Consider the following 13,406-nt stretch of genomic DNA (forward strand, 5'->3'; position numbering starts at 1 on the left):
TCCATTTTCTCTCCAGATTACAGGCTGTTCTCTTGAGGGCATGCATATGACTATTATACCATGGTGCAGGATGGGGGCAACGGCATCTAATGTGCTAGTGAGGAGAAGGCCTATGTTAGTTCATCAAGGTTGTTAGCATTTATGGGTTTAGTAAGAATTTGGGATAAATTAGGCATGTTATTTTTTACTAATACCACAGCAATACGTGCTCTAACAACTAGACAACTGAACTCTTTCTATTGCAACTTTATCACACATTTCTATGTGTTCTAAATGTACATTTAATTAATACTTTTCAAGTTTTAATACTATAATCAACATTGCCATGGAAGAATTTGGATGCTTTATGCAAATGTATGTTTAATAATAGTGATACCAGACTCAACATAGAGCATGAACACAAAATACTCTTGTACATTGTTTTAAAAGTAATGATAGTGTTTTAAATTACGTAAATCATCAGGACTCCAAACGGAACCTTTGCTGAGTTTTCACACGGACGGTTTTAAACGCACGCTGTGCGCATCATGGCGGATTTTGGTGTTTGATTTGAAACTTGGCGGATCAGTAAAACAAACGTTTTTTGAGTTTGAGAAAGAAAGGACGTGAATGAATCTCCATTGAAATGCAAGTGATTTCACATTGGAAAAAAAAAGTCTATTGCAGGCATCAACAAACTTACAGAAGGTGCGCAAGATTTTTAATTTCTTAAAGTTTTTTGTGCGACTACATGTCACATGACAACGATTTAATGTAAAAAATTGCATCAAAAACTCATTTGTTTTGAGTTTCACTAAGCAGATGGGGGTGACCAGGCTGCAGGACAAGACAGAGACGGAGTGTCGAACGAAATAGTATGGAGAAGAAGTGCGTGTGAAAGAGAACAGATAGAAAGGTATTTGTTGGAAAAACACGAACGCTTATTTGCGTGGGTTTAAGCCAACAATTTCTATTAATCTTTCTCTCTGTAAGAGTTTGTGTGTAGCCAGTGGTGGATCTTATCCCAAGCTTATTTACTGAAGTAGTACATGTAAGCCAAGTTTACAAACCTATGCCAAAGCTCTTAGAGAAAATCATAAGGGACACAGGAAGCAGGGTGGGGAGAAAGACTGAGTTTGAGCGAGGTTGTGTTGACCCAGTATAGCCCGAGGGGTGAGGGTGGGGGTTTGCATTAAAAACCTATAAACCATTACACCGAGCAGATACGAGGAGTATTTCCTGTGAGCTGCCGTGGGCCAAGACGAGAGAAAAAAAAAATCTAATGGGCTAAAACATATTTTGAGTTGCTTCGACTTATATATTCACTAGTCCATGCTGTGGGGATGTCAGGGGGAGCAAAGATAGAGAACTAACTGTCTGGAGATATTTCAGAAAAGAAAAAGCCACTCTAAACTAAAATCTTTTGCTGGAATGGTCCGTTTGAGGACGTGTTTTTCACTGATTTTAATTCCGCTTCCGCTCGTTCCTGAAAGGAATTGATCATTTTGGAAAAATCTGCATGACCCATTACAACACAAACACACACTCGGTTTGGTTTTCGCGCCCATGGAGGTGAACATGGTGGAAAAAACTTGCTGGAGATTGTTTGCCATTCTGTGAAGTCACGCTTTCACAATCAATCAGTTCTGAGCTGATTTAAGTTCTGGTACATACTTAAAGACTGGACCTTTACAGAGGTTGATTAACAAAAGTTTATGAAAAAATAATTAATAAATAAACTATGACAGCAAATTAGAAAACAGAGCAGCAAATTGTAAAATGACGAAGCAAGTTAACAATTTTCAAATTTGCTGTCCTATTTCAGAATATACTGTCATGGATTCGCTGTCCTTTTCCAAGATTTGCTGCTTAGTTTACAGATTGTCCTGTTTCCTAATTTGCTTTCCTTTTTCAACATTTGTTATTTTCTTTCTCGATTTGATGTCCAGTTTTCCAATTTGCTGTCCCGCTTCTACATTCCTATTTCCCGATTTGCTTTCTTGTTTCAAGATTTGCTGTCCCATTTCTGGATTTGCTATCCTGTTTCCAGATTTGCTCTCCTGTTTCCCGATTCGCTGTTCTGTTTCCTGATTTGCTGTTCTGTTTCACGATATGCTGTCCTGTTTCCAGATTTGCTGTCCTGCTTCAACATGTTATTCCCTTTCCTGATTTGATGTCCCGCTTCTACATTTTCTCTCCTATTTGTCGATTTGCTCTTGTTTCAAGATTTGCTGTCTCATTTCTGAATTTGCTATCCTGTTTCCCGAATTGCTGTCCTGCTTCAGTATTTGCTGTCCTGCTTCAACATTTACAGTCCCATTTCCTAGTTTGCTGTTCTGTTTCCAGATTTGCTATCCCCTTTCCCAGTTTGCTGTCCCCCTTTTTACAGTTTGCTGTCCTGTCTCCCGGTTTGCTGTCCCATCTCCAGATTTGCTGTCCTGTTTCCTGACTTGCTGTCCCGCTTCTACATTTACTGTTTTTGTTTCACGATCCATTTTCCAGTTGTGTTTCTGGCTTGCATTCATGCTTTTGGTTTTGTACATGTTCTGCATTTTACAGCCACCATAATAATCTGACATGCAGCTTTATATTCTTTTGCTCATTTATTGCACTGCTTTTCTTTTTGGTTTAATTGGAATGCGCTCAATTTCCTGTGTAGCACAAATCAAATCAGAGCTAAAAAAAAACGTGACCGGTGAAAAAAACTTTATTTATACTTGATTTATTTTTTTAATTACTGGTCAAAAAGTAAATGGGATAATTCCTTGACGTTCCTGAAAATCCGAGGTAATTACAAAGCACACATCCATGATTATATTGTATATAAATACAAGTGATACATAGTTAAAAATAAATAAATAGGGAACACTAAAAACCCGAAACAGTTTGAAGGAAATCCAAGTCCAAGAAAATGTCAAAGCTGTTGTTGAGACAAAATCAGGATCACATTATTGAGAAATGAAGCCAAGTAAAACTAGACTCCAAAGCCACATGTTTGTCCTTTACTGGACTATGCAATCATTTCTCAATATCAACACATTTTCCAATCATACAAACGAAGCCTAGACTTCAGTACTGTAGGTTCTGTGCTTAGAAATGAAATACCAGGCTTTAGGATCAATCAGAAACGTTCCAACTGTAACAGTGTTATTATGGCCAGTTAAGCCTTAACTATCCACATCATAAACCCGAATGCACTCCGCTTCATACCTGACTCTCAATCAATACCACTGATGGCATCATATTAATATATTAATACAAGAGAATTTCAAATGTTGTATCTTATATATTAAAATGTATCCAGGCTAAACAACCACCATTTGGAACACAAGCAGATAAATGATGATGATGATCATGCGATCAGGAATGTCTCTTTTCTTATTCATGTTTATGTCACTGACACCCTCTGTTTCATCCACGTTAACCCCATACTTCTTATTGCCTTCTGCCACGCTCATTGTGAGCTTCATAAAATAGTCTACATCTGTGGTGTGTGAGGTACTGATCCACCAGTGGTAGATTTAAAAAGCCGTGCAATGACAGAAAACAGGTTGATGAGCTGAAAAACGGTGCGAATTGTGAAGAAAAAACATTGTCAGCAAATAGATTAAAACTGTAAGTAAAGAGTCTGGTTTTAAAATTTTTTAAGTTGTGTCGTTGATCGAGCGGCAGGGGTGAAACAAAATGGTGGCACTGTGTATAAAAAGGCTGCGACGACTCACGGCATTACTTGGAAAAATTCTTCTTTCGGCTTCTCCTGTTTGGGGTCGCCACAGCGAAGCATCCATCTCCAAACTCCCTGTCCTCTACATTTGCCTCTTTCACACCAACTACCTGTATGTCTTTACTCACCACATCCATGAACCTCCTCCTTGGCCTTTCTCTTTTCTCCTTCCTGGTGGCTCCATCCTCAGCATTCTCCTACCGATATACCCCATGTCCCTCATCTGCAAATGTCCAAAACATCTCAATCTCACCTCCCTCACCTTGTCTCCAAAAACATCCTGCATGTGCTGGACCTCTAATAAACTCATTTCTAATCTTATCCATCCTCATTACTTCCAACGAAAACCTCAACATCTTCAGCTCTGCTACCTCCAGCTCCACCTCCTGTCTTTTACTCAATGCCACTGTCTCTAAATCATACAACATCGCAGGTCTCACCACAGTCCTATAAACCTTCACGCTTCCAAATTACGTGGAAATATTGTGGGATAAAATGCTCTGTGCAGAAGAGTCGTAAAGTGAGTCAGCTTTCACCCAGGAATCACTTAATTCGCCAAGCATAACTCAAAACTGAGAGGGAGCTTGAGAACAAAAGAGAGGGAGAGAGAGAGAGAGAGAGAGAGAGAGAGAGAGAGAGAGAGAGAGAGAGAGAGAGAGAGAGAGAGAGAGATTAAGATATGTGTGAGCAGACAATAAAGAGAAGATAATTACAATTCCAACAACTATAGCTGACAAAAGGTTCACTATAATAATACAAAAGTATTGGGACACCTGACTTTTCCAGCCATATGTGCTTCTTTCCCAAACTGTTCCCGCAAATTCAAAGGCATACAATTGTACTAAATGTCTTTGGATGCTGTGGCATTAAATATTTCCTTCACTTGAACTAGATGACCCAAACCTGTTCCAGCATGACAATAACCCTGTGCACAATGCCAGCTCCATGAAGATATGCTTTACATGGGTTGGAAGTGTGTGGAAGATCTTAAATGGTCTGCTATAGAGCTCTAAACCCTACTGAACATCTATGGAGAAACTGGAATGCAGACTGCAGGCTTTCTCACCTCACCGACAACAATACCAGACTCTACTAACACTCTTGTGGCTGAATAGATTGCCCCAAATCTCTACAAAATCTAGTGGAACATCTTCCCAGAAGAGTGGCGGTTATTAGAACAGCAGATAGGGACTAAATGCAGAATGGGATGTTTAAAAAAACTTTTGGATTTTTTTTTTTTACACAGACACACACAGACACAGACACAGACACAGACACACACACACACACACACACACACACACACACACACACACACACACACACTTGTAATAACAAAGAGCCTGAAAATAATATACTTTATACGAAAAAAAAAGGAAAAAAATAAACTTTTTAAAGTCTATAAGGACGGTGTCACAGAGAGTTCCAGAACAAAATTGTTTTAAATAAATCTGCATATATGAATACATTATTAACATCCAATTCTAGGTCCAAGAGCATAAGCGGATAGCAATAGTGTGTGTGTGTGTGTGTGTGTGTGTGTGTTTGATATGTAATATGATGTTTCAGGCACTGCTATGTTTCTATTGGCTTGGAGATCATAAAAAAGTTGTTATTCAGTGCACAAAGCTCTATCAGGGCTGTAATTCGAATAAAATATTTAATCGCAAGATTTTCATGATTTAACTCGTGCTTAATCTCAACCTGAACTCACATTTTAACTATTATAAATTAACACTTTTTAAGTTTTTCAATACTATAATCAACATGGGCATTTTATGCAAATGTATGATTATTATTAGTGAAACCAAACTCAACATAGAGCATGAAGTCTAGACATGTTTCATAGGTCATATATGTTTTTTAAAAAACTAGTTCATGTCTATCAGAAACATGAAAAAAGGCATAGAAATATGAGGTTCCCAATTACTTCTCTTTCTTTGAACTAAGCAATTTACTTACACAAGCTTGTTTACATTTTCAGCTGACAGGGCATCTCGTAAAAAAATTCGTGTACATGCTTTACATTAATTACGGTGTATTAAATTATGTAAATCATCAGGACACCAAAGGAACTTTTGCTTTCTTTCCACACCGACAGTTTTAATTGCCGGAAGTGATCAAAACTAATTTTTCGATGGTTTTTTGATATCTGAGTAAAGAAAAGATGCCGTGAACAAATGTGTTGCGTTGAAGGTTTTGATTTTGCCTCTTTTATAAGCATTAATACATTTTTCAATTTGCATTAATCGCGCGTTAATGAAACTAGTGCCGTTAAAATTAATTTGCGTTTACGCATTCATTTTGACAGCCTATATATATATATATATATATATATATATATATATATATATATATATATATATATATATATATATATATATATATATATATATATATATATATATATATACAGTACAGACCAAAAGTTTGGACACACCTTCTCATTCAAAGAGTTTTCTTTATTTTCATGACTATGAAAATTGTAGAGTCACACTGAAGGCATCAAAACTATGAATTAACACATGTGGAATTATATACATAACAAAAAAGTGTGAAACAACTGAAAATATCATATTGTAGGTTCTTCAAAGTAGCCACCTTTTGCTTAGATTACTGCTTTGCACACTCTTGGCATTCTCTTGATGCCAACTTTGAAGAACCTACAATATGACATATTTTCAGTTCATTTTTTTGTTATGTATATAATTCCATATATAATTCCACGTGTTAATTCATAGTTTTGATGCCTTCAGTGTGACTCTACAATTTTCATAGTCATGAAAATAAAGAAAACTCTTTGAATGAGAAGGTGTGTCCAAACTTTTGGTCTGTACTGTATATATAATATATATAAACTTTTGGTCTGTACTATATATATATATATATATATATATATATATATATATACATACACACACAAAACATATATGCAAAAATAAGTGTTAAAAGAAAGCAGACCTGCAAGTTGAAATAGAGCAGCCCTCTCGCACGAAATGAGTTACTCTCACACAAACACACACACACACGTTACACGCTATGACATCATCTACAAACATCTGTACGATGACTAATGCTAAAAGATGAATGTATATTAAGGACATATGACTTATATTACGGAAAACTAGAAAGACGACACACGCCTCAGTGTCGTGCTGTGAGCCGTGAGTGATGATGGGCAGAGCTCTGGTCTGCATATACACTTTGAATTCTGTAAAACTGGAGTCTAACAAACTTCATTAGAGATATTTAGACTACTTCGCTGCTGTTGGGGTTGGTTGTGTGAGCCAGATTTAAATGAGTCGAACTCGGGGTGAAAGCTAAGATTCGGTAGTGAAAGATGTGATGCCTCCAAACTGTTTAATAATATTAATCAAAAACTTTTTAATACACTTATCCTACTACTAATAATAATTGCTATGCACTCTAGGTGTAATTTAGACTTGGTCATTCTGTCCCCCTAAGTGAGAAACCCAATACCTCATAATTTACTTATGGAAGTATATGGGATTTTCTGGATGTCCAATTTGTCTGCCGAAGGAACACTTCCATTGTTCTCTGTATGCACACAGATGTTAGTAGGGATAGTAGATAGTAAGTCAGTATGTGTCTAGAAGATGTGAATATTAAAGGCAAATTAAAAAGAAGCACTTGCGCAGTATTCTCCAACATTCGGGCTAATACTAATAAGACCCTCATTTATAACCCCACAACTTCTTTGTAGAAATTACACATTCTTTGTAAATGTTGTAATGACAAATATAAACTTTTTGTTTTCATTCATCTGCTTGCTTTTGTGGATTAATTTGTCCATTTAATGGTAACAAATAAAACTGCAACAATGATTAATAGAAATCCATAGGGGCAAGCTTTGTGCTGCCCCATAAATGCTCCTTATTCAGTGTTCATCGCTGTACTTGTACTGTCTAAAAACTGGTTCTCTCTCATTTTTATTAGTTTCTTTCAAATATTATAAAAAAAATACAAATAAAAGGCTACACCCATGTCAGAACAGAAAAATAAGTATTTTTTTTATAAGTAATTAGTAATTTCCTGTTTAGCCTGGAACACTGCACAAAGGGATGTAAAAACAAACTTGTTTAACTTGGAGAATCTAAATCAATTTGAAAAGATACATAAGCTGGCTCTAGTGTAAACCCTGTCGTGAATAATTGCTCGTTTCGCTTAATCGTATATATTTTAGTTGTTTGCTCGCTTGTTCAAACTTTGCATGCAGCTCTATGGAAAGAGAGATTCTGAGTTTTAGAGAGACTAATGTTCAATAAGGTTCGAATAATAATAATAATAAAAAAGGTTAAAATTATAAAATAAACATTTAAACAATACCATTTCGGCAAAATGGCAAAGTGCATGATGAGAAGAACTATTTTAAGTAAGTGCAATTGATATCAACAGTCTACTACAATGGCTCAGGACCACAGGGTGCATATAAACGCCTGCACACCTTAACAATAATTAAATTGTAATAAATGGACATTTGGTGTTGAGGATGTGGATGGGTTCCCTTTTGAGTCTGGTTCCTCTTAAGGTTTCTTCCTCATGATATCTCAGGTAGTTTTTCCTTCACCACAGTCGCCACTGGCTCATTTATTAGAGACAAACTTTTAACAATTATAAGGAAGAAACTTATACATTCGATTTAGCTCTTAAGCTGATTCGAGGCACTGTCCATTGTTAAAAGAGCTCTACAAATACAAATGCATTGCGCTGAATTAAATAGTGTAAGATACACAAAGGAAAAGCGAGAGTTGAGATTTTGGCTGATGCCGTGCATTAGAAATACGTCAAATGTTTGTTTTCCCACACGGGATCTAGGAAGGTTCTTTGTTTTCCAAAAACTTTCTGTTTTAGGTATAGATTCAGGTCTTTCGAGGTGTAGTAGGGATGGAACCTTTCCACCCATTGTATACTGTATGCTGAATGTTGACTATGGTATCAACTCAAACATTCACAAGATAATGTCTATTCGTAATTCATAATTTAAATGCGCCAGCTTCTTCAGCATATAATATTTCAGGCTACGCGGTTATATAAACACAGATTCTGCGATCACAAGTCGCTTCTGTTAAAGTGAATGTTTACTGAAGAAATGCTCCAATAAACGGTCTACAGACTAGCATTATATGTGTGTTGTGTGCTAGAGCTCTGCTTCTACAAGAGTCTCGATTAAAGAAAAAGGTCTTCACAGTGAGAAAGCTCCAAGTACATGGTGAGGATTTTTGAGTGTGTTCAGGTGTGTGTGTGTGTGTGTGTGTGTGTGTGTGTGTGTGTGTGTGTGTGTGTGTGTTTGTAAGGGAGTAAAACAGTGGATAGAAATTGCTTCTCTGTACAAAAATAATTTTTCGTGTTCATTTTGCCCTTGTAGCTTAACTTACAAACAATAGGACGTGTGCGTGTGTATGTGTGTATCAACATGTGTTTCAGATTTCCTTTGCAGCCCCACATGCTTTCCACACACAACAAATACTCTGGGACACCTGAAGGAGGCGCTGTGGCTCTTTTCCCAAAGCCTAAATATTTCCTCCTGTTTTTTCTTCCCTCTCTCTCCCTCCTTCATTACCCCACACACTCTTTCCTCTTTCGAACTGTCTGTTCGCAACATGCCACTTCTCTTGATCTATCTTCTCGGTCACAGAAAAATAAATAAATCAAACTGCAAATAATAAATCAGGTTTAATGTGAGCTTCGGTTGCCTGTCTATTGGGAGCCGAAGAGATGAATTGGGTTTGAGTGTGTGTGTGTGTATAAGTGTGTGAGTTGCTGTTTGGCCTCGTGTCAAGACGGCACTCATTAAAAGCCCGTTGGAGCACAACGCATTTGTGGTTGTTGAACTGGTGCTAACGGAGCCGAGCTGCATTCGAGTCATGCTGTACTGGCACTCGAGTGTCAATCAACCCTATAGGATTGGAGCTTACAACTGAGCAAGGCTGGTGTGTGTGGGGTGTGTGTGTGACTGAAACTTGATGTGGCTTCATGTAAGAGATAGAGGAATTTGTGTGTGCTTGTGTGTGCACATTGGGCATACCCAGACCCATTTTGATTGGCAGCTTCTCTTTGCTGGCCGCTTCCACGAGCTGCCTCCTCACCTCCATCACCGCCTCCTTTTGCTTAGCCACGAGAATCGTCTCCCATAGCGACTGAGCTGCAGCGGACCTGAAAAGCAGAGGTCATGTGTGGTCAATTGCGGGTAAATGTGGGTCAGAAACTATTGTAACTATTAACAGTTTCAACGTGTAGCAAAGCAAAAGTCCAAAGTGGGCGTGGCTTACAACAGCAAACTCCTCCTCCTCAGAATTCTCATCAGATATGATTGGCTGATGATTCTTTGTAATGATTTGTTCCCGTTATATTTGTCATTATCAGCTTTGGCACGACTTCTAACCAAGTCATAACAAAGAGCTATTTTCAATTCAATTTTTATTTATTTATTTATTTATTTTTTCATCTTAATGAGAAGCACAATTGAAACAAACAATGAGACCTCATCACTTCCTGCCTTGGTCTAAAAAATGCCATGTAGTTTTTAAAATGTCCATCTGCCATTATTCAAGCCTCTTCTTACTACCTTATCGTTGCTAACCTTTTGTTAGGCTTTTTATGCAGAATCATCATTTTTTGTTATAACTTTTAAAAGGAATCTTACATGCGTTATTATTCACCAAATATACTTCCGAAAGATCATATTTAAAGAGAGAAACAAACCATACAAACATTCAATTAATAAAGTGCAGTATAGATTATAAGGATTCAAAATGTCAGACATTTTCCCACATCATACAACAATAAGGCTTCAAAACAGAGTAAAACACAGTACTTTCAACATTTCTGTGTAGAATTTGCACATACAGTACAGTGAAGATATATAGTTTTAGCTAATTTTATGTTTAGTTATGATGAGATGTTGATAGTTAAATAAACAAACAAAAAACATTTATACATTTTATTCAATAATTTCTATTGTTCATTGGTTCAGTTCTTTTTTGTGTTTTGACACCTGAAGCACTTCGAGGTATTTTGCTCTGCAAATCGCATTTATTATTTATTATTATTATTACTGATATTTTTTCTATTATAAAAAAAACTCAGTGCGGAAAATTGATATTATATATTATACATTAAAGATACATATGAAGCAGCTACGGATGCGATGTGATACGGTTCACCCCTATTGCAATTTCCATTCGATATGGTACAGATTGTTCACTTTTAATTCTTTGGTGCAGACAATTTAGCCTTGATGAAGGCTCACGTAGCTGAGAGAACTTGCTCGAGAAACCGTGGAGAAATCAACCTACATATCAAATATTGGTCATATATTGGTCCTAAATAATAAAAGTGGAGCGCTTCTACAAAATAATTATGTGTACATAAATAGTTTTTTACTGATGCAAATATGTAAAAAAAAAAAAATTAAAAAAAAGGATACAAAAGCTTTGTGGAACAGGATTCAAAGACGAGGAACCAACCATTGTATAAAGTTAGAAGGAAAAGTAAGAGTGGTTGATGTCAAACGAAGGACAGGAAAGCAAAAGAACAAGCATTTTTTGTTTTTTTTTAAATGCAGAATACGAGAAGAAAGAAGGCGAGTGCCGCATGCGGGGGCGTCTCACTGACACACAGCCCAATGTTAAATCTCTTATGTTTTTCTTTTTCGATCCCCCTCCTCCCTCCATCCCTCCCTCCGTCTGTCTTTCCCCTTCTCTCCCTCCCTCTCTGTGTAACTGTTGCCATGTGTTGAATCTCAGGCATAATATGTTCCAGACGGGGTCCTGGCAGAAAGACCCCGACTCCGCCAAACTCCATCACTCCTAAAAAACGAGACTAAAAAAGCAAGAGAAATAGGGGCAAAAGCAGAGCGGTTTGGATCCTGTCTCGGTTTTTGTCTATTGTGAAGAGGACGTTTTGAGAAGTGTCATGTTGACTTAACTGACTCAGCCTTTACTGTGCTTGGGGGTTGGGGGGGTGTCTCTCTCTCACACACACACACACACACACACACACACACACACACACACACACACACACACACACACACACACACACACACACACACACACACACACACACACACACACACACACACACACACACACTCTACTCCTAACCACCTTAATTGCAATTGCAGGCTGGTATGTATAGCATCCTTGTGTGTAAGCGTCATGGTGTCCGGTGTAAGTGATTCTGCATGTCACACACAGATGTACACATAGTCTACATGGTTCAAATACCGAAGTTAAGACTGGACCCTGTGTGCATGTGTATGTGCGAGGATCCGCGTTTTCCAAGAAGGCGAATGTTCCAGATGCAATACAGTATGGTTCCAATTTACCCCCCAAAATTGTCCTTTTCCCCTCCCTCCATCGCCCATGCCTTACTACGCGTTTCCCCCTAGGCTACATGGACCAGTCATGGGGATAAATGCATAAGAGTGTGAGTGTGTGTGTGTGTGTGTGTGTAATATAAAGTCTGTTTTCTGTGAAAACATCAAAATGTTGAGACAAGCATTTCTACCCTTTCTTTCCTTTTTTTCATGTTGCCATTCGTTCTTCTGTGTGTGTGCATGTGGGGTTGTGTGCATGTGTGTGTGAGAGAAAGAGTGAGTGTGTGTAGGGGGGAAGAGGGCAGGGGCAGTTGAACCCTTCCTGGAAATCCATGACAGAGCAGTCAAGAATGAGATTTGAACTAGCTAAATACTTCGTAAACCAACAAATCTGTGGTCTTCTCATGCAGATACACACACACACACACACACACACAACCCCTAAGTCATCATACACTCATTTATGAACGAAAGCTGACCTGTGACAGAGCTGAAGCTGGAACATAGGGGAATAGGGGGACATCCAGGGTTCAGGAGGAACAAACAGGGCTCAGGATGCGTTTATTTATTTATTTATTTATTCATTTTTTACAATATGACAAAGTACAGATTGCTGTTTCTACTAAAAAATACCTTCCTAAATACTAAAGAAATAATGCCATCCTTTTTCTGTGAGGGCGAAATAATTTTTCCTTTCTTTAATGGAGGTCGGTCTGTAACAAAACATGACATGGGCCGGAGTAACTACCAGTATTATTGAGGAGATTTTATTATAATGTATTTATTTTGTCTCCTAATGCTAGATTAGTTTATCAAATTGTTATACACCATACACACAAATAAGCATCACTTTTCGAGAGATATATCGCTTATTAAAAGAGCACTATTACTATCATGATGACATTTGTTTATCATTTTCATTGCTATTGTAAACAGAATTTTATTACTTACTTACTTAATTATATTACTTACTTACGCATATGCAAATAATTGGTGAGTGAATCTAACAAATAATTAGGCTAAGTTAATAACTAGAGGTCGACCAATTGTGGATTTTACTGATTCCGATAGCTAGGTTGGAATCGTATTACCTTATAACTGATAAATCAACCAATATTTTTTTAATGGATACTGGATTAAAAAACACTAAATGTAAAATAGTACTGGAGTTTATTATTATTATTATTATTATTATTATTTATTCTACAAAAAATGACATTTTAAAGTACTGAAGTATGAAATTATGCTTTGGAAATAAATAAGAATGCATGAATAAATATAATTATATAATTAATACATTTTAATTACATAATTTAGCGCTCTCCGTGCACCGTGCAGTCGCGCGTGTAAAACCAAAAACAG

At 37.2% G+C, this 13,406-nt stretch overlaps 1 protein-coding gene across 1 annotated transcript in view; it reads right to left on the reverse strand.

Annotated features, from left to right (window-relative positions):
• scfd2 (sec1 family domain containing 2) overlaps positions 1 to 13,406 on the reverse strand; it is a 145,214-nt gene that overhangs the window by 108,701 nt on the left and 23,107 nt on the right. The window contains exon 3 of the mRNA XM_083563044.1: positions 9,750 to 9,877. Within this exon, the coding sequence (XP_083419170.1) occupies positions 9,750 to 9,877 (128 nt within the window). The remainder of the gene's footprint in view (positions 1 to 9,749; positions 9,878 to 13,406) is intronic.

The sequence above is a fragment of the Silurus aristotelis genome, assembly GCF_946808225.1.
Source record: "Silurus aristotelis genome assembly, chromosome: 15".
Lineage (NCBI taxonomy): Eukaryota > Metazoa > Chordata > Actinopteri > Siluriformes > Siluridae > Silurus > Silurus aristotelis.